The sequence below is a fragment of the Macrotis lagotis genome, chromosome 1, assembly GCF_037893015.1.
Source record: "Macrotis lagotis isolate mMagLag1 chromosome 1, bilby.v1.9.chrom.fasta, whole genome shotgun sequence".
In the NCBI taxonomy this organism is placed as follows: Eukaryota; Metazoa; Chordata; class Mammalia; order Peramelemorphia; family Peramelidae; genus Macrotis; species Macrotis lagotis.
Genome location: NC_133658.1, coordinates 578,579,480 through 578,601,652, shown reverse-complemented (window position 1 = coordinate 578,601,652; position 22,173 = coordinate 578,579,480). Strand labels below are relative to the sequence as shown.

The window sequence follows — 22,173 nt, the reverse complement described above, 5'->3', positions numbered from 1 at the left end:
CATTAGCACAACAAAACATTTAAATGTTTTTACTATGTGCAAACTAAGCTGTTAACTGAGGTTCATTCTTCATTTTTTAAGAAGACCATGACATCAAGAAGGTGGTGGCATGACATGGCAGTGAACTGGATTTGGGTGAGGGTTGCTGTGCTGAGTCACCAGCCTCACTTTCTCCTCCAGAGCCATCTGGGTCCAGTGGTCAGATATGAATCAGCATGACTAGAGATGATCCTGGATGTGAGGTATTCATGGTTTAGAGACTTGCCCAAGGTCACACAACTAGTAAATATCTGGGGTCAGATTTGAACTCAAGTCTTCCTGACTTTAGGGGAGCACTTTACCCACTGCACCATTTAGCTGCCCCAGAAGAAGAGTAATTAAGTAAGCAATAGAAGCAGACACAGTCTCTTGGAACTTCAAATTTTATTGGAGGGACAATTATTTATTAAGTATCTTAGATGGAAGAGAAGCAAAGTTTAGATAAGAGTTAAGATTCCTGTCCTCAAGGAGTTTACATTTTAATCAGAAAGTAGAATACCAGCCAAGAAATATATAATAACCACCATTACATGGCCATAAATAATACATACATAAAAGAGATATAAAACTAAATATTATGTGGGGCCCAAATGTCATTATGGTAGAGGAAGCAAGAAGCAGGGAAAATTGAAGGATTAAAACTGTGTTTTAAAAGAAGCATTGACATTCAAAGGGAGAAAAAAAGTGATAAGTCAGCATTCCTGGTCCAGAGGAAAATGACTGCAAATTATAGAAGGCCTCAAAGGTGAGGCAGGAGTCTAAACGTGAATCTCTAGGCAGTGGGGAACTATGGAAGGTTTTGGAGCAGACCAGATCTTTGTGATGCCAGCACACACATAATAAAATGTTGAACACTATTATTATGCAACAATCCTAATTTTTATAGTACCATCTCTTTTTTTTTCCCAATCTTTGAAGATTGGACACTATTTAAAAAAAATGCATTGTATTAATATCTTTTGTCTTTATAATGTGGTGATTTAGAGGGGGGAAAAATTCTCCCATTCAAGAGAATGGAACAATTCAATCCATACAACATCTTATAACCATTCTTCTGAATAGGAGCTTCCTAAGAGCAGAGACTGCCTTCTTTGCTGTCTGACACACAATAGGCTTATTGACTGACTGGGCGCTGGCCTTAGAATCTGGAGGACTGTGTTCCAATCCAAACTTTGTGACTCTACTCAATGCACTTCACCTGTGTGACTCAGACTGCACCCCGCCCCCCTCGGTTTTAGCCTCTAGGCATAGGCAAGCTGCAGTCTGCCTTTATGAAGGCTATGAGGGCCCCCTCATAGCTAAAGAAATCATAGCTCCTTTGATTAATCTTTTTCAAAAGGAAAGACTTTCTCAGCTATGTTCAAGACTTTTCTTTTAATTTTTAAATTTTTTAACTTTATTTTTTCCTTTTAAAAGTACTAGATGAGTACATGACTTTGCCAACTCTGCCACCTACTAACCTGATGAATATTGACAAATCATTTAAAGAAGGAAGGTAGCAAGCGTATATTGGACACCTACTGTGTACAAGAGGCCAAGAGTTTCACATATATTATCTCATTTAATGCTTTTGACAATCTTGGGATGTAGGTGTGGTTATCATTTCTGTTTTATAATGGAAATTGAAATGAACAAGTTAAGTGACTTGTAATGGTCTGAGGCCAGATTTGAATCCCCTTTCCTGACTCCAAGCCCAGCGCTCTATCACTGGACTACCAGCTATCTCCAAATAACAGTGTCTATAAAACAGGCATAACAAAACCTTCACCTACTAAAGCTCACAAAAATGTAGTGAGGTTCAAATGAGAAAATATATGTGAAGTATTTCCAAGAAGCATGTATGTCCAACATTTATAAAGGTCGGATATGATCACCATTATCGAAGTATTCACAAAGTTATTAAGGGTTATACCATAGATTTAGAGCTGGAAGGGACCATAGAAGCCATTTAGCCTAAACCCCTTTGTTTGGTCCCATATCAGTTTTTAAATGAGGCTTTGGGACCCCAAAAGAGTATGTATATGGTAGACCCAGATTTACACTCTGGTCCTCTAAGTTTAAATCCTGAAATGTTTCCACTGAACTCAATAAACAGTCACAGATCTAAGATAATACTGAGTTTTTTCCCTACCCCAAAAGTTTAAACTTTCATGATCTGACAAGATCCCAATCTTTGGAGATATCCCAATCTATTCCTGAGTATCTATAATGATTAGAAAATTGTTTCTTTAATTAAACCACCTCTCTCTGTCTCTGTCTCTGTCTGTCTCTGTCTGTCTTTCTGTCTGTCTGTCTCTCTCTCTCTCTTTCTTTCTCTAACTTCTAGGGAGTCTTCATCTAAAAAAGTACAGGAGAAGTCTACTTCTATATGACAGCTATGATGGCCCCTTTGAGGCTGCTAGATGATGCAATGGATAGCATGTTGAAATTGGAGTCAGAAAGACCTGATTGGTACTCTTACCTCAGTCATTTTCTAGTTCTGTGACTTGGCAACTGTGATTTTCTCTGCCTCAGTTTCCTCTTCCATAAAAAGAGGATTATAATAGCACCTATCTCCCAGGGTTGCCACAAGAATCAAATGAGATAATATATGAAAAGTGCTTTGCAAAACATAGAGCTCCACATTCTTTGTACCCTCATGCCTTCTTTTTTCCAGAGTAAAAATAAAAATTTACATTTACTCAATCTCTCCTTAGTTCAGGGTGAGGGAGAGAGGGTTGGGGGGCGGTAGTAAGAAGAGGAAGTCAGATACTGAGAGCTTGGACTTTTTGCCCTGCCTCTCCATGGGGACTTCGGGGGACCCCTTCCTCCTCTCAGTGCCTCATTTTCCCGTGTGGTATCTGCCGGTTGGAGTGGGCGCAGAACAAACATGTCTCTGCCCCTGGGGAGCTGGGCTGCAGAGCCATCCTAGGAGTGGAATGGGGTAAGACATTCGCCATATAAGGACAAGTTTTCCTCTGTAAGCAGCAGCCCCCCACTTCCCCACACCTCCATTTTCCTCTCCCAAGTTTATTTCGGGGCATGACCAGGCCAGCAAAGGACTTGGGCCCTGGGGCACAGATTGGAAGATGGAGCTCAGTTTCAGCAGAAAAATGATTAAAATAGACAGAAAAATACAAACTGCTTTAAAAAATTTTTTTTGTTACTATTATTTTTATCCCCTGGGCAGCTGTGTGAACACAAAGCTGGTTTTGATTAAACACAACAGCTCTTCCAGCCCACTCGCTACTTTGGTTCTCACGGAGGTAACGTCAACATCCCCCCCCCCCAGTCCACAATACTGTCAACCCTGTGAGAAAGATCCTCATCTTGAGTGATAGAGGGGAGTGGGCTTTACCAATAGGAAAGAGAGGACCCCCACAGCTCTTATCTTCAGACAGTCCTTAATCCAAGAAGTGAAACAGAGAGCCTCCCTTAGACTGCAGACTCTCAGTTCATCCCCACCCCAACCCTCATGACAAAACAAGACAACAAGATGTATATGACATTTTTTCTTAACACTTTCAAAAATACCCACAAAGCAAAAGACATTAACCAGTTCAGCTGAATGAGTAAGCTGAAGGCCTATTACCAAGGGGGTGAAGAGTCAGGAACAGACCTAGTAGGGATAAGTAGAATTATTTAGGGAAGGTCCCCTGGAATTGGCAAATTTAGACACAGTTTGGAAAAGGGCAGGAATGGTGTGGGCTGGGAGAGGACAGAATATCCCGGTATTGGAGACCAGTCTGAGCTGTAGGAACATGCAAATAATTACCGATAAGAAAACCCCTTGCATTTGTTATAATTTTTTTTGATTTTCAGAGGTCTATGGACATTATATTGTACCTCCTGTGAGGGAGGTAGGACAAATAGTATTTTCTTGGTTTTATACTGTTGGGGACAGTAGGCCTAAAAAGGTTAGGTTTACAGTTGCATCATCTCCTTACTGCCTCACAGGTCCTCCTTGTCCTTAATTAGCCACCTGGAGAAGGGAAGGGACTGAGCATTTACAGATATATAGACATATTTTTTCATATCTCTATAAATATGTATATATACTTGTTAAAACTCTGATAAATACTTTTTATCCTCACAACTCTTTTTATCCTCATTTTATAGATAGGTAATTGAGGCAATCAGAGGATAAGTGACTTGTCAAAGTTCACACAGCTAGCAAGTGTTTGAATCTAGATTTGCATTCAGATCTTCCTGACTCTCGACTCAGTGCTTTATCAGACTCAGTGCTTTATCCGCTGCACTACCAGTCAGTACCCAGAACTAACAAAACAGCACACAACAAGGGGCTAGAATTTACCTTAGAATACAAATGTCCCAGATTCATGGCCCATTTCAATATAGAAGCAAGTCATTGTCCCAGTTGGAGAGAGAATCCCTTTCTTCAGACTCTCTTCAGGACCTGAATTGAGCCATCACAACCGTGGGCTCTTAGCACAGCTGTCACTTTTCTCATCATTGCGCTTCAGGTCACCTATTTGTAAACCAGAATTAATCCTTCCCCTTTTCTTTTCTCCCATCTAGCCCATTTATCAAAAAAAGTTTGTGAAAAGTAATTTTTTCCATTTTTAATATTAAATTTCTTTATTTTTCCAATGTTTTCAGCAATCCTTTTTGGGGGGAGGGAAGAATGTGCTATTTCTTTATTTTATTCTTTTTAAAGAAAGATTTTATTTATTTTGAGTTTTATAATTTTTCCCCCTATTCTTGCTTCCCTCACCCCACCCCCCACAGAAGGCAGTCTGTTAGTCTTTACATTGTTTCCATGGTATGCATTCATCTCAGTTGAATGTGATGTGAGAGAGAGAAATAATATCCTTAAGGAAGAAAAATAAAGTATAAGAGATGACAAAATTACATAAGAACTTTTTTTTCTGAATTGAAGGTAATAGTCTTTGGTCTTTGTTCAAACTCCACAGTTCTTTCTCTGGATACAGATGGTATTCTCCATCACAGACAGCCCCAAATTGTCCCTGATTGTTACACTGATGGAATAAGCAAGTCCATCAAGGTTGATCATCACCCCCCATGTTGCTATTAGGGTGTACAGTGTTTTTCTGGTTCTGCTCATCTCACTCAGCATCAATTCATGCAAATCTTTCCAGGCTTCCCTGAATTCCCATCCCTCCTGGTTTCTAATAGAACAATAGTGTTCCATGACATACATATACTACAGTTTGTTAAGCCATTCCCCAATTGAAGGACATTCACTTAACTTCCAATTCTTTGCCATCACAAACAGGTCTGCTATGAATATTTTTGTACAAGTGATTTTTTTTTTTTGCTTTTTCATAATCTCTTCAGGGTATAGAACCAGTAGTGGTATTTCTGGATCAAAGGGTATGCACATTTTTGTTGCCCTTTGGGTGTAATTCCAATTTGCTCTCCAGAAAGGTTGGATGAATTCATAGCTTCACCAACAATGCATTAGTGTCCCAGATTTCTCACATCTCTTCCAACATTTATTATTGTCCTTTCTGGTCATATTGGCCAGTCTGAGAGGTATGAGGTGGTACCTCAGAGATTCAGCAATCTTTTTTTGTAAGATTTTTGAATTCCATACTTTTCTCCCTGCTTTCTGCTCTCCCCTTACCCTTGTCAGAGAGCAATCTAAAATAGGCTATATATGTATAAGCATGTTAAACATATTTCCATATTTATCATGTTGTGAAAGAAGAATCAGAACAAAAAAAGAAAAAAAGATAAAATATTAAATAAATTTAAAAAATTGAAAATGGTAGGCTGTGGTCTGCATTAGGACTCCATGGTTCCTTCTCTTGATGTAGATGGTAGAAAAGTATTTTTTTTGCAAGGCAATGGGGTTAAGTGACATGCCCAAGGTCACACAGCTAGGTGATTATTAAGTGTCTGAGGCCAGCTTGGAACTTAGGTCCTCCTGACTCCAGGGCTGATACTCTATCTACTGCATCACCTAGCTGCCCCTTTCTTAAACCAAGATTCCCAAGCTTTTCTGTTCTATCACCATGCCACATCCCCCCTTCCCAGAGTTTATCTGTAAGTCAGCCCTATCACTCAACAGCTGCTGGGAGCTCCATGACCATGGCCTTTCTTGGCACCAAAGTAGATATTACAGGAAGGAAGGGAGGAGGAGGGCTCAGGCCAGGGAGGAAGCTGGCTCACCCTATCCCTAGAGTTCACAGATCTCTCCAAGTACTACCCAACAGGCCATCCAGAACTCTGCATCTCTGACTTCCATGACCTTCTTGGAATTTTCCCTGGGATCCATGCAGGTTCTGACCCTCAATTTCAGAAACACTAGACCTAATGGGAACTAGACAGATACTCTGTGGTGAGGTGTTGTGTTTTGTTTTGTTTTATTTAAATAAGTATAGTCCTGATGGATGGTGTGAGTATATGTGTTTTGGAAAAATTGGGGTTGTGTGCATCTTAAATAATTTGGTTCCCAGTGGGGACAGGGCTCTTTTACCCTATGTGATTTAGTCTTCAAGGATGGAGGTCATCCCAGGAGTCAGTTAGTTCTCACCTGGGGTGAGAATTCATGGAGAGAGGTGTCTGTAATGGTCATGCCCGAGTTCTAGGCACAGCATTCTAAGCTCCTCTCTTCTCAGATAAGATGGTAGTGAAAGGGGGGACATAGTGCTATGAGCACCAAGATGGAGGCAGCTCGGTGGCTCAGCAGAGCATTGGTGTTCAAATCCAGCCTCAGACACTTACTAGCTGGGGGCCCCCGGGCAAGTCACTTAATCCTGATTGCCTCAAAAAAAAAAAATCTAAGAAAAGAGATTTTTAAAGTCTCCCTCTTCCCCACATTGCCTAGGTATTCCTTCCCAGCCAGTCTCACAGTGATAGAAAGTTCTAATTACATATGAGCAATATATCCCAGTGAAAAGAAATACTAGATTTGAAGTTCAGACTCTGGCTATTCCACCTCCTAACACCCGCCTTACCTTAAGCAGATGAATCCCTTAATCTCTCTGGGCTTCAATTCCATAAACTATCAACTGAGGGACTTGAACAAGATGACTTCTAATACCCTTCTAGCTCTAACTTCCCATGGTGTCTAACTTTAACCCCTTCTGTAGGTTTGTTTGCTGACTATTTGAGGGGGAGGGGTTCCTTGATAAAGAGGGGAAAACTTCAGAGACTGTAGATCATTTATAAAATATTTATGAGTCTTGCTGACAAGTATATGTCAAAGCATCTAGATTCATAAAATAAATCCCCCATCCCTAATTTTATCATTAAACCTGGAAAAAGGCGGGCAAATATTTAGACTCAAGAAAGACTATGTAAGGGATGTCCTGAGATCCTATAGAGTTATAAAGGAGAACTGGACAAGCAGTGAGTTCTACAGGTAGGACAGAGTTACTGTGACCCCCACCATACCCTTCTAGGACCAGTCTAATGGCTAAACCAGAGACTAAGAATAGCAGACACAGAGAAAAGGGAGCTGTTTCAACAGTCAGTTTGTCCCCTACCATCCCCCTAACCAGTTCTAGAGGTGGAGTCAAAGATGGATGAACCCCAAACCAGCCCCCCCAAATAACTCCTCCCCATGCCAAGCCACAGGAATGTGGCAAGAGCTTCCTTTAGAAATTCCCACCCTCTCTTCCTCCCACTGGGCTTCCAAGCACCAGCAGGAAAAGGATAAGAAGGGAAGTTCCTAAAAGAGAGAAGGCAGACCCAAATCCATCTCTCCATACTCCCCACCATACGCACCCAGTACTATCCTTAAGGACTAACTCTAGGGGACAGAGTAGTGAGTGAAATAGTGGGGTCAAGTGATCAGAATATAGCCAGTACCCCAAGATGCAAATCCACTGTCCATTTCAACTCAACACAATCCTTCTATAGGCTTTATTTTTCATTCTTTTACTAGTGGAAGGGTTTATTTTCCCTTAATTTGACTCATTTATCATTTCTCTTCTCCTAGACTCCAAAATGTGGAAAATTGAGAGTGAAATATAGAGCATGGAAGATTCTAAGATCATCCTTGCATTACTTCTGAATAATTTGGTATTATGGAAATTGAGGGGCAACTAAATGGTACTGGGGATAGAATGCCAATCCTAGAGTCAGAAAAACCTGAGTTCGAATATGACCTCAGTCACTTAGTAGCTGTGTCACTCGAGGCAAGTCACTTAACCCTGTTTCCTTAAGTGTAAAATGAGCTGGAGAAGGAAATGGCAAATCCCTAATGGTACCTTTTTCAGGAAAACCCCAAATGGGATCACAAAGTATCAGATTAGACTGAACAATAGCAACAATGGGAATTTGAAAATGCAGTGTTTTGCTTTGAAGAGATAGTTATAACAGATTCCAGATTCACAGTATCAGCAAAGACACCATTAAAAGTAGATCTCAGAGGCTTTGATGAATCTGAGGTCCAGAGAAATTAAATGACTCGAACCCAAGTCTTCTGACTCCAAACTAGAGCCCTTTCCATGGTACAATGACCCATTGTTATTTATATAGGTCGACCATGACCTGGACTTAGTAAATCTTCATCTTGATTTGTGTGTGTGTCCATTCCTTCACTCTTCAGAGGGCAAGGATCCGTGCCCTACTCCTTCCTTAGGAATCAGAGGACTATTGTGTTCAACAAACACAACTGAAAAAAAAAAAAACAACTCCTGCCCTTGAGGACTATATATATATATTTTTTTTTCTAAAGAGCTTCACAGAAGAAGTGCTATTCGACTTGTATCTGGAAGAAAAGCCAAAATTTCTAAAAGGTAGAACTGATGGGGTCTAGGTTGGATGGCTTGTGTTCAGCCCAGAGAAGATCATATTAGCTTGGGAAGAAAGTCCCACTCTGTGGGACTCCTAAAGAGTTACAACAGGACTGCTCACCACCCCCACCAGTGTGCCTTTCAGTACATGCCACTTTCAAGAATTTAACATTCTCTCTCAGTCTGATTTCTAAAGGGGGTTCTCCTTATGTTTGGTATCCAATTCCACGGTTACTCTTCATTATTGTTATTCATCTCATTCCAGATGCTCCACAAAGTCAAATGAAATCTCGACGGCCCAAGAGCTCAATTCCTCCTGTCCTCGGAACTGAAAGTAAGTGATCTTTCTGTTTCTTCTCTCTGCCAAAGTAGAGTTGCCTAAGAAGTCCCAGGCTGGGGAAAGAAGAGTAAAGTTTCATTCACCAGACCTGGGCAGAATCTTACAAGATGGAATTTAATGGGGATAAATGCCTATATTGAATGGTAAGAAGTATCACTAAGAATCCTTGACATAGAGAAAAGAATCTTGGGAGAGATGTGTAACTTGTCATCAAATGTTTGAAAGGTTAATCAATTGTAAGAGATTACTTATGTTTGGTCCCAGAGGACACATAGCATTTATTAAAATCTATTTTTAAAAGCATTAAGGCAGTCTGTGCTAAGCATTTTGCAGATAATATGCCATTTGATCCTTACAATTACCCTGGGAGAAAGGTGCTATTGCTACCTCCATTTTATAGTTGAGGAAACTGAGGCAAACAGGGAAATTAAGTGACTTACCCAGAGTCACAGTCACATTTGAACTCGGGTTTTTATGACTCCACTGTGCCACCTCACAGCCTCTGGATAGAAGGACCCGAGTCTGAATACTGCCAAACTGTTTGGCTCTGGACCAGTCACTTCACCTGTAAAATGAGGGGCTTGATCTAGATGGTTTTTATAATCTCTTCCAGCCCAAATTCTGTGATTGAAATTTCAGAGACAGATTTTACCATACTAGGAGGACAAGCTTTCTAAATCTTAGAACAGTGCAAAAATTGAATGGCCTGCCTTGGTAGCTGATGAGTTTCCTATTTCTAGAAGTCTTCAAGGAAAGGTTGAATGAACGATTATTTGCTGTCATGTAGAGGGTATTTCCTTTTAAGGTAATGGGTCAAACAAGGTGATTTCTGAAGTCCCTTTCTACTCTGAGATTCTTTAGAGCTCCATAAGACAGAAAACTTGGACCACTCAGTAGAAATGACAAGGAAACATATTTCAGATTGAAATAACAATTAAGAACTTTCAAATAATTGTCTCTGTATGAGAATAGAATGAATAAACTACCTTAGAAGGTTTTAAGGTCCCCATTACTGGGAAGTTTTAAAGCAGATGCTGGAAGATCCTTATCAGGGGTGTAGTAGAAAGGACTAATCTTCAGGCCTGAGATGCCTTCCAGTTTTTAGGTTCCATTTTCTGTGATCTTTGGCTCTTTTCCTGACTGAGCATCAGACAAGATACTGCTCTCCACTAGGTCTTAACTCTCAGTCCTGGTCTTAATAGAGGCATGCTTTGATGTCTCCATTTACACATGGCAAAGGTGTGTCCCCAAATGCCAGGATATCCAACTATCAATACATAAAGGACAGGAACTAGATTATTCATGCAGAAAGGGAAGATTCAATTGATTCCGTATTCATCAGATTTTTAGTCAGCAAGTATTTACTGTGAATCAGTAATATTAAGTACTAGGGATGAAAAGAAAGAAAAATGCCCTCAAGGAGCTCACCAGTCTAACAAATAACTCTAACTTATGAGGGTTATACTATGTAAATTGGAGGTAATCTCCAAGAAAAATCTCTACTAACTCTGGGGAAGAGGGAAGGAATCAAAAAAGGGATGCTAAAGAAGATGGGATTTGATCAGAATTTTGAAGGAAGCCAGGCAGCCCAGGCAAGGAAGAAAGAATTCCAGGTATGGGGACAGTCAGGTACAATCAGGGAGTTGGGAAGTAGAATGTCTTATTGGAGAAACAGCAAAAAAATTCTGCATGATAGTGTATGTGAACAGGGAACACTGGAAAGGTAAAAAGAGACCATGTTGTTAAGGGTTTTTAAAGCTAGAGGATTTTATATTTGATCTTTGAAGTAATAAAGAGCCACTGGAGTTTATTGAGTAGGGGAGGAGAAATGATCAGACTTTCACTTTAGGAGGATCACTTTGGCAACTGAGTCAAAGGCAGACTAGAGCAAGGAGAAATTAATCCAGGCATCAGGTGATGAGGGCTTGCACCAGCAAGGTGGCTGCAAAAAACTACTCCTTGTCTCCCACTGCAACTCATTTCTTTTCATAAGCAAGGTTTTGCATATTTTTTCCCCAGCAACAGATTCATTTTCCTAATGATATTTTGTTCAGGATGATACTGTAATGAGTATACACCACCTGGGAAGCAGGAGGATATGGAGGAGGTGGTGGGGCACCATACTGAGATTAAACCTTTATTGTGGATGAGCCACAAAAGCACATGACTCAATTCCAGATAATTGAGTTGACTTTAATAATAGAACGTGTTATTTGTGAACTCAAAGAAAGCTTTAAAAAATGACCACCACAAGGGCTGATATGGATTAGGGAACAAGAGAATTTGTTATTTGTTCAGTTCATTTCATTCATGTTGAACTTTTCATGATAGAGTTTTCTTAGCAAAGATTCTGGACTGGCTTTCCATTTCCTGCTCTGGCACATTTTACAGATGGGGAAACTGAGGCAAACAGGATGAAGTGACTCACCAGGGTCATCCAGTCAAGAAGTGTCCAAGGCCAGGAGGAATCCTAGAAAAGTCTTACGTCAGTTAGTCAGTTGGCATGTATTAATGTCTGTGGTGTACCAAGTACTGGTGAAATAAAGGCAAAAAAAAAAAATAGTTCTTACTCTCAAGGATCTCATTCTAATGGGAGAGGCAATATGAAGATGACCTTGTACAAACAGGATGAATTGAGGGAGGACATTAAGTTTAAGAAAAAGTAGGAAAACCTTCTAAAAGAAAGTGGTAACCCAGGAAAGACCCGGAGGATGACTTACTTGAAGGTAAGTCAGGAGACAGAGATGAGAGTTCCAGTTATGGGTTGAGAGATCAAGAGAGACTTCTTAGTTTCTTCATTTTCAGTTTAACTATTGGCTTCTCTGTTAGCAAATACTAGAATGGATGGGGCAGTGAAAAGAGCACTTAACCTGGAAATCAAGAAGACTCCTCCAGAGTTAAAATCTGGCCTCACAAAGAGTTGGACAACTGAAAAATACCTGAACAGCAGAATAAGTAACCAAGGAAAAGCTTGAATTCTCTTTCTTTGGGATCATTTAATCATAGAGGGAATATTATCTTTGTGAGCTAGCACAGGTTTGATTCTGCCTAAAGCAAAGTCCTTCAGGTCAGTCCTAGCAACGACAAGATTCTGAAACTAGAGTCATCTGGAGAATGGAGAGGTTATGTAGCATGATGGGATAAGCGCTAGATATAAACTCAGAAAACCTGGATTTGAATCCAGGCTCTACTACTGAGTCGTTCATGGGCACTCCAACTCTACTTCTTTAAGATTCAAATAGCCAGGGGCAGCTAGGTGGTGTGGATAGAGCACCAATCCTGGAGTCAGGAGGTCCTGAATTCAAAGCTGGCCTTAGACAATAATTACCTAGTTATGTGACCTTGGGTAAATCACTTAACCCTCCCCCCCCCCCAAAAAAAAGATTCAATTAGCCAGTCAGCTAACATTAATTAAGCACTTCCTACATATTTTCTTCTCTGAAAAAAGAAGGACCAGGAGTAGATTATCTCTAACCTCCCTCCTGGCTTTAAATCTCATGTAGAAGTTGAACACAAGACTAAATAACCATCTTGTGTTCATTCAATCATTTGGTGGACAAAATGGTAGAAAGTTTCTTTGTCTCACCTAAAGGAGCACATTTTGAAGTATCTGAGGTCAGATATGAACTCAGGTCTTCCTGACTCCAGGCCTGACATGGGCAGATTCATTACAAACAAGACTCATACTTAAGTCAGAATAGTTGATCTGGAGTTAGTGGAATTCTATTGGCAGGATAGGAGTTACTATCAGATAGAAGTTAGAGTTTCATTCCAGTTTTTACTTGAGAGCCTAAAAGTTGACTTTGCAAGTTGTGTACCTCTTTCTTTGAGAAAGGGAGACATCTTTATAGTCCAAAACAGGAGATATTCCCTGACTAAAGGCAGGAGATGGATCAGATGGCTTCCTTAAGGCCCATTCTTTTTTTAATCTTTGAGAAAGGACAGATAGGGGCGGCTAGGTGGCGCAGTGGATAGAGCACCGTCCCTGGAGTCAGGAGTACCTGAGTTCAAATCTGGCCTCACACACTTAATAATGACCTAGCTGTGTGGCCTTGGGCAAACCACTTAACCCCACTGCCTTGCAAAAAAAAAAAGAATGAAGAGAAAGGACAGATAGATTCTTTGGTCATTCAATTGCTAGTCATGTCTGACTCTTTGTGACTCCATTTGGGGATTTCTTGGCAAAGATACTAGAGTGGTTTTCTGCTTTTCCAGCTCATTTTATAGATAAGGAAACTAAGACAAACAGGAAACTAAGACAAACAAGGTTAAGTGACTTGTTCAGAGTCACACAGCTAGTACATGTCTGAGATGAGATTTGAACTCATGAAGATGAATCTTTCTGACTCCAAGCCCAGTAGTCTATCCTCTGCATCAACAAACTGCATTGGTTATAGAATTTGTTAATTCAATCTTAATTGTTGGCAAATTTTCACTGTTTCTCAAACCCCTTGTGAAGGACTAACATAGGTCATATCTAACTCAGAAATCTGTCTCTTCCCTCCCCCCCACCTCTGTCTAGCTACTGAAAGAACATTGTTTGATTTTCTTGTCAGACTGGGGTTGCTCTTTGCTCACCACCACCCCCTCCACTGACGGCTGTGTGAGAGAAGTGTCAGCATTGAGTATATGCAGAGCTCATCCCTTCATCCACCCCCTGGGCTCTGAGGAATCTGCTTTCTAAAAAGAGAATATGAAGGAAGAGAGTCAGAATCCTGCTTAAAGGGTTTTCCATCTAATGGGAAGAGCAGGACACGGGTCTCACAAAAATGCATGTCAACCCTTACAGACTTTACCTATTCATAAGACCAGAGGAGCATAGATTTAGAGACAGAAGGGGTTTCCAAAATCATATGGACCAATCCTGCCATTTTATAGACAAGACTCAGGCAAGATTCAGGTAGTAAATAGCCCAGGTGGAATTTCAAGTAATTCAATTCACACTGAATGCCTCAGTAACTGAGTTCGGTTGAACAGAAAGCAAAAATATGATCAAAGTTTGGCTGAAAATTTTTGGAGGGGTTGTCTTTTTTGTCAGAGTTTAGAAGAAGAAGAGGATGGATAATAACTGGTGGAGGAGATAAATATTTTGAATGTAAATAATAACTTGAACACAAAGAACATAAACTAGAATGAATGGGTTTTGTGTAGGGACCATTGAGAAGACTCTCTTGGTTGGAGAAGAGTGGGTAGAGAGATGAAACAAAGCCAATGAGAAGTAAAGGCCTCGAAGGCTAGATTCAGAAAAGTCTGAACGGAGAGGGAGGTGTCAACAAAAGAAGAGGAAAAGAGAAAGAGAAGAATGGAGAAGAGATTATTTTTCTTCCAGTGGTCCAAGACCCTAGATGATAATGAGAGTGGAGACCGGGGTACAGCCAACTGAATTTCCTGTGCTATTGAGTTGTTGATCAGTCACAACTGGCTCTTCGTGACTCTATTTGGGATTTTCTTTCTTTCTTTCTTTCTTTCTTTCTTTCTTTCTTTCTTTCTTTCTTTCTTTCTTTCATAAGGCATTGGGGTTAAGGGACTTGCCCAAGGTCACACAGCTAGGTAATTATTAAATCTCTGAGGTCAGATTTGAACTCTGGTCCTCCTGACTCCAGAGCCTGTGCTCTATCCACTGCACCACCTAGCTGTCCCATGGGATTTTCTTAGCAAAGAAATTGGAGTGTTTGCAATTTCCATCTCCAGCTCATTTTATAGATGAGGCAAAAGGGTTAAGTGAACAGGATATTTCAACAGGAAATATCTGAGACCAGATTTGGACTCAAGTCTTCCTGATTCCTAGCCTATTCATTGCGCCATCTAGTTGCCCTGTTATAACAGAGCAGTGACCCATAATTCAAAACTGTAAATAATCTAAAACCTTTTTATGAACTCTAGAACAAATTTTTATGCTTAACAGATGGCTGATTCTTTTTTTTGTATGTGTCATTTTATTTTTTTCAATTACATGTAAAGATAGTTTTCAACATTTCATCTTTTTGTAAACTTCCACATTTTTCTACCTCCCTCCCTTCCCTCTCTTCTCTTCCCAAGACAGTGAATATCCAGATAAAGGTTATACCTGTACAATCATCTTTAACATATTTCCATATTGGGTTGTGAAAGAAGAATCAGAACTAAAGAGGAAAAAAAATGAGAAAGAAAAAAAAACAAAATAAGTTTTTAAAAATGAAATAGTATGCTTTTGTCTACTCCAGTTTTCCCCTTCTGGATGTAGATGACATTTTCCATCACAGGTCTTTTAGAATTGGCCTTGAACACAGGAATACTGAGAAAAGCTAAGTCCTTCACCCAGTTTTGCTGGGGTTTTTCTTAGTTTAAAATAAAAAGTTTGCTTCCATCTATATTCAGAGACCATTAACTCTTTCTCTGACATTGAATAGCATCCTTGTCCTTCAGTTGTCTTGGGTCACAGCACTGCTGAGTAAAGCTAAGTCATTCATAGCTAAGCATCCTACAATATTGCCGCTTCTTTGTATACAGTACACTTTACATTGCATCTGCTCATGTTAGTCTTTCCAGGGTTTACTGAGAGCATCTTGCTCATCATTTCTCATAGCAGAATACCACTGCATCACAATCACATACTACAACTTGGTCAGCTATTCCCCTCAGTTTTCAGTTCCTTACCACCAGGAAAAAAAAAGAACCTGCTGTAAATACACTTTTACATATAGATCCTTTTCCAACCCGTTTTTCATCTCTTCAGGAATATAGCCTAGTAATGGCATTATTAGGTCAAAGGGTTTGCATGGTATTATAATCCTTTGGGCATAGTTCCAAATTGCTCTACAGACAGATGAATCATTCCACAACTCCTCCAACATTAATGTTTCATTTTCCTTACATCCCCTCCAGCATTTGTCATTTTCCTTTGCAGTCCTGTTAGCCAATCCAATAGATATAAAGTAATACTTCAGAATTGTTCTAAATCAGTAGTGAGTTAGATTTCTTTTTTTAATGTGGCCATAGATAGCACTGATAACCTTATCTGAAAACTGTTCATTCTTTTGATCATTTATCAATTGTGTAGGACAGCTAGATGGCTCAGGGGCTAGAATACATACCTTGGAGTCAAGGGGACAGGAGTTGGTATCCAGCCTCAGACATTTACTAGCTGTGTGACCTTGGACAAGTTACTTAACCCTGATTACCTTGCATCTAGGGTTATCTGCAGTTGTCCTGATCCATATCTGGCCACTGGACCCAGATGACTCTGGAGGAGAAAGTGAGGCTAGTGATTAGCATAGCACCCCTCAAATCCAATTCATATGTTGATCATGGTATCATCTCCCTGATATCATGATTTTCTTTGGGAATGAAGGACAAAAATTATTCTCAATTGTCTCTTGTGTCTCATTTTATTTTTTTTATAAATTTGACACAGTTCTCTATGTTTGGGAATTGAGACCTCTATCAAAGAAACTTGTTTTAATCTTTTCCCCACAGTTACTATTGCTAACTGTATTTCCCTCCATCCTATTTCCTCACCCCCCATTTATTTTATTCTCTCTCTCCTTTCACCCAATCCCTTCTCAATAGTGTTTTGCTTCTGATTACCTCCTCCCATAATCTGCCTTCTCTTTTATCACACCTATCCCCCATCACCTTTCCTAATGATAAAAGCTAGTTCAAATTTCTTTAATTCACATTGACTCACAACAGGTAGAGAGTGTCCAGATGTGTATCTTGAAATGCCAGTGAGGTTTGAATATTCAATTTAGCCTCTTCTCTTGTGGTCAGAATTTATTAAGCACCTTCAGGCCCTATGCTAATTAGTGGGGTATAAAAGTAAAATGTCTGTGCCCTCCTTGGAGCTTCCATTCTTACAGAAAGGTAATATGCCTGTGTTCAAAAATACCCACAAAGCAGATTCACAGCAACCTTGGCAAGGAAGTCATCTGGGGCACTAGAAAAAGTCTCATTCAGAAGGTGCATTATCTGTTAGGTCTGTTCCTTTGCATGCAGATGGGAGGGGCCTGTCACTGCAGCCAGACTAGTCCTGAGAAGAGCAAGGAAGTGATTCTCTAGCATGAAACTTGGCCCTGTGAGAAGAGCCCTATGTGTGACCAGCATTGGAAAATAAGGGAAGAGTAGATTGAAATTCAAGATAAAGAGGATAGCTGCCCCTCACGATGGATAAATGATCAAAAGAATGAACATTTTTCAGATGAGGTTATTGATGCTATCTATGGACTTATTAAAAAAAATCTAACTCACTACTAATTGGAGGTTTTTATCTGCTCCTTGGATAATGAATTTAGAGATGGAAGGAATATTAGAAACTATTCAATCTAAGTTCTTCTTTTCAGATGAGAAGTTGGTAAGCCCCAAGAAATTTACCTGAATTGACCAAAGACAAAGTGCATAATCTGAATCTAGTCTCTTTCATTACAGAGCCAATGTACCTCCCAAGATTACCTATATAGATTAACTGCATCAGTATATACTGTAATGATTTGAAGCTAGAAAGACCCTGAGTGACCATTAGCCAGCCTCCTCATAGACTAGATTTTTTTTTATTTTTATTTTTTAGGTTTTTGCAAGGCAAATGGGGTTAAGTGCCTTGCCCAAGGTCACACAGCTAGGTAATTATTAAGTGTCTGAGGCTGGATTTGAACTCAGGTACTCCTGACTCCAGGTCTAGTGCTCTATCTACTGAGCCACCTAGCCACCCCCCAGGCTGGATTTTTATAGATGAGGAAACTGAGACCCAAAGTCAAAAGTAAAAATTCAATTTTAAAAAAAGATTTGACTTCACCTTTTTATCAGACCGTCTCCTACTAATCTGCTCCCCATCTTTTCCTACTTCTGTAGCTAGGTGGTGATATAGCACCTAGAGATGGATGCCTGGCCTTTCTGGTCATTATCTTCTCCCTTTCTCTGCTCCCTCCTACTAGCCTCCAGTTTGACAAAGAGAGATCTGGGTTTTCTGAGCTAGGAAGCTAGAGAGAGGGCTGGAGGGCTGGCATGTTTCCCTGGATCTTGAGACATGTCGTGGGTGTTTATGGCAAGAATTTAGTACCAGCACTTAAGGGAGCATTTCAGCCATGCTTCCTAATCTAGCAGAGCTTCCTTCCAGAGAGAACAGAATGTACTTCTCTAACCTTTGGGAAACAGAAAGACTGCTGATTTCTTTGTTTCTTTTGAGGATAAGGCCCTACCATCATTGTCCCAGTCATTAAAACTTAAAATGTCAAGGTATTACAAACATCTCTTTTCTCCATCACACTCCATCTTATTAATCACCAAGTCCTGTTATTTATTTGACCTCCAAATTGGATATTGAATGCAAACACTGATTTCTACTCCCATTGATCCACTTCAGGTCTTTATCCTCTCTACAGAGTCATTTCATTGACTTCAAAGAGACTCCTAATGGTCTTTCTACATTTAGTCCCTTTCCCTTTTATTGAAATTCCAAGTTCAGCTAATCAAATTTATAATCTTCATAACTAAGATGGTGTTACACATGAAATCTTCAGTACCTTAAGTCATTGTCTAAAGACCAAACTCATTAGCCTAGCATTCAAGCCTTTCCACAGGCAAAATCCCAATATAATTTTCCAGTCTAATCTCCTAATATGCTCTTTTAAATGTACTATTCTTTGTGATTCATAGAGTCATTGATTAGAACTGGAGAAAGTCACTGAGTTCAACTTCCTCATTTTACAGATGAAAAAACTGCCCCCCCCAAAAAAAAGTTGTTACTTACCCAGGATCATACAGCTATTAAGTGCTCAAATTGACTTTTGAGTCCAGGTCTTCCTGGGTTTCCACCCAAATCTGAACTGAAGCATTTCCTGACTACACCTTCCTGTCTTAGATTCTTTATGATTGGAATTTCCATCCCCAACTTGACCACCTATAGAAACAACCATCCTTTGAGGCCAATTCAAATGCATTACAACTCCATTACAACTCCATCATCCAAAATGTATTGAATTCTTCAAACATTTTGTAACTTAGATTTAGATCATTCTCCCATATATTGTCCATATTTCTGTGTATATCTTTTCTTCTTACTAGCTTATTATCCTGTGAGAGTAGGGATCATGTCTTATTTATCTTTATCTAGCACCTAACACCATATACTCTATATTGTACATTATAGGTGATTAATAAATGTTTAGATGGTTGGTTGGGTGGATGAATGAACAAACAATGAAGAGGAAACAGAGAACTAGAGAAGACAGTGTTCCAGACTTCATGGTCATGGTGAAGTGGAGATAAAGGGGAGGATATAGAACTTGTGATATGGCAGAAATGGCTAAGCGATATGGCTGAGATATGTTGGACTGTGGAAAGAGCCTGAGATTAGGAATCAGGATGTCTAAATTCTAATATAGACACTGTTGTTGATTAAGTTTGGAATCACTGTCAAATTACTTAGCCTCTCTGAGATTCATTTTCTTCACCTGTGATGAAGGGTGGAACTAAAAAAGCTCTGACTTCCCTTCCAACTCTTGTATTTGGGGATTCTATGAAACTTTCAATCAGGGAACAGCTCTCAACATCTTCACTGAGATTTCATTGGAGTAAGGATAGGATGTCCACAAAGTGATTTGTTTCAAGTATATGGATCTCAGCAACATGAGATAACTCTCCTAGTAATTCTTGTTCATTTGAAGGATACCAAGGGTATGTAAAAACCTTTCTTAAGGGGCAGCTAGGTGGCGTAGTGGATAGGACACTGGCCCTGGAGTCAGGAGTACCTAAGTTCAAATCCAGCCTCAGACACTTAATAATTACCTAGCTGTGTGGCCTTGGGCAAGCCACTTAACCCTATTTGCCTTGCAAAAAAAAAAAAAAACAACCTAAAAAAAAACCTTTCTTAAAATAAAAGGATTTTATAGCAACTCCCCAATTCAGCAAATAGTTATTGAGGCTTCTGCCTTGGGGAGCCTTTTTTCTTGCAATTATATATATATATATATATATATATATATATATATATATATACATATATATATGAAAGATAGAAAGATGGATAGATAAATAGATATAGATATGGGTTTGTGTCCCTGCCATTTCAACTCCATTTCAACTGGAGTCAGAATTGGAAAGATGAACTCAAGAGAGATAGATAGAAAGATAGAGCTAATAAACAGAGAGATAGATAGACAGACAGACAGACAGACAGATAGAATAATTGGGATAGATTCTCACATCTCCCACCTATGCATACTTCAAGGCTTACCTTCTTGAAATCATTTCTGATCATCCAGGTGCAAGTGATTTTTCTCTCTTTTCAGGAACACACTTATACCTTCATCATGCACATACTTATTATTACACTCCTTTGTAAACATGTTTTTCCTGCCCCATTTGAATCTCTGAAAGCAGAGACTGGGCCTTATTTTTTATATTTCTCCTTATACCAACTAGTACTTGCTGCATAACAACAGCAGAGGTTTTGCAAAGTAATTTCTATAGGCTAGCTCTTTTAATATTCAGAGCAACCCTATGAGGCAGCTACTCTCATTATTCCTATTTTCACCAGTGAGGAAACAGAGGCTGACACAAGATAAGTGATTTGGCCAAGGTTCAACTCCTAGTAACTGTCCAAGGCAAGGTATTATATAGATAATTATGTAAATTTATTATACTTTTTAAAAAATTGTTTCTTTGGACTCTTTTCATTTTCTGCAATTGAGAAACAAAAACTTGGCCTACGTTTGCTAATTTTAGAGCAGTAAAGACACCAAAATTAGAGAGGGTCCCAATCTATTGGGACCTTGCCTATGATTGACATTCTCTGGTGCCCCTAAACCATTCTGCTACTCCTTCCATAAGGTGGAGATTAAGCCCTTATTTGCCAAACCCTACCTAGGCCAGGCTTTTTCCTTTCATAAGTCTTTGGCAGAGAGTGATGCTACTTTTCTTAGGGTTGGGGAAGATTACTGTCTATTTTTAACTAAATACCTAAAAAGGGAAATGTCCCCTGGACAGGCAGAAGCATTTCAAGTTCCTTATACTCACAGCACTAATGCTAACTTCTCAAAGTCTGCCTTCTGTCTGTTTTCCCAGATTCCATATGGGGGCCTTCCAGCTCAGCACACTTGTAAATACCCCCTCCCTATTGTTTACCCCGATCTTATCACTCTCTGAGATAAATCTGCCGATTTATGAGTGCTGGAATATGACTGAGGGAGGAAGACTGATCTGCTCTTGCTCCTTCATGTTGCGCCAGCTCCCAAACAAAGCATACCCTCCCAAGCTAAGACAAATGTTTGCTAGACATGAGCTTAAGGACAGAGTCCCAGAGAGGTAAAGAAGGAGTAGAAAGAAGATTCAGGGAATTAGAAGCTGGGAACTCCTCCAGATCTGATACAGACTCATTTTTATTTGATGAAGAGGTTGGAAGAGAGATGACCTCCAAAAGCCCTCCCTCCTCTAGTGTATGTGATTCTCTTTGAACTTGGTCTTCATTTCCCTAGGCTTCATTTTCCAATTCTATTTAATTCACCCAATATTTAGTAAATACTTATTATGGGCTGGGAACTATGCTAAATTCCAAGGGATAGAAAAATGAATAAGATAAAGTCAGTCCTCCCAAGGAGTTTATATTTCAACAGGGCAGACAAGATATGGGATCACAGACTTAGACCAAGGCAGAACCCCAGAAGCCTTCTAGTATAACATTTTACAAATGAGAAACTGAGACCTACAAAGATTAAATGTCTTGCCCAAAGTCACAAAGTTGGATGAGCACATATTTGAATTCAATTTCTTGACTCTAATCTTTGTGTTTCTGTTAGGAGATGGATAATCATAACTTTAATTTATAAAAACACTTAATGCAGGGCACAGTGGTAAGAAGACCTGAGTTCAAATTCTGCTTTGGACATTTTACTAACTGGGTGACAATCAATCTCTTCTTTTAGTCTACTTGTCTTTTCTTTCCTTCTTTCTTTTTTTTTTGGGGGGGGGGGGTTGTGGTGCAATGGGATTAAATGACTTGCCAAAGGTAACATAGCTACTAAATACCAAGTGTCTAAGATTGGATTTGAATTCAGGTCCCTTCGGTCCCTCTAGACTCTAGGCCTGATGCTCCATCCACCTACCCCAAGTTTCCTC

At 39.7% G+C, this 22,173-nt stretch overlaps 1 protein-coding gene across 5 annotated transcripts in view; it reads left to right on the top strand.

Annotated features, from left to right (window-relative positions):
• Positions 1-22,173, top strand: part of MYLK (myosin light chain kinase) — a 410,235-nt gene that overhangs the window by 297,792 nt on the left and 90,270 nt on the right. For 4 of the 5 annotated variants that reach the window (XM_074214675.1, XM_074214673.1, XM_074214672.1 and 1 more), the window contains one exon: positions 9,013-9,081. In XM_074214675.1, coding sequence (XP_074070776.1) covers positions 9,013-9,081 — 69 coding nt within the window. Of the gene's footprint in view, positions 1-6,133; positions 6,285-9,012; positions 9,082-22,173 lie in introns of those variants that run through there. The other variant, XM_074214676.1, reaches the window with a different exon arrangement.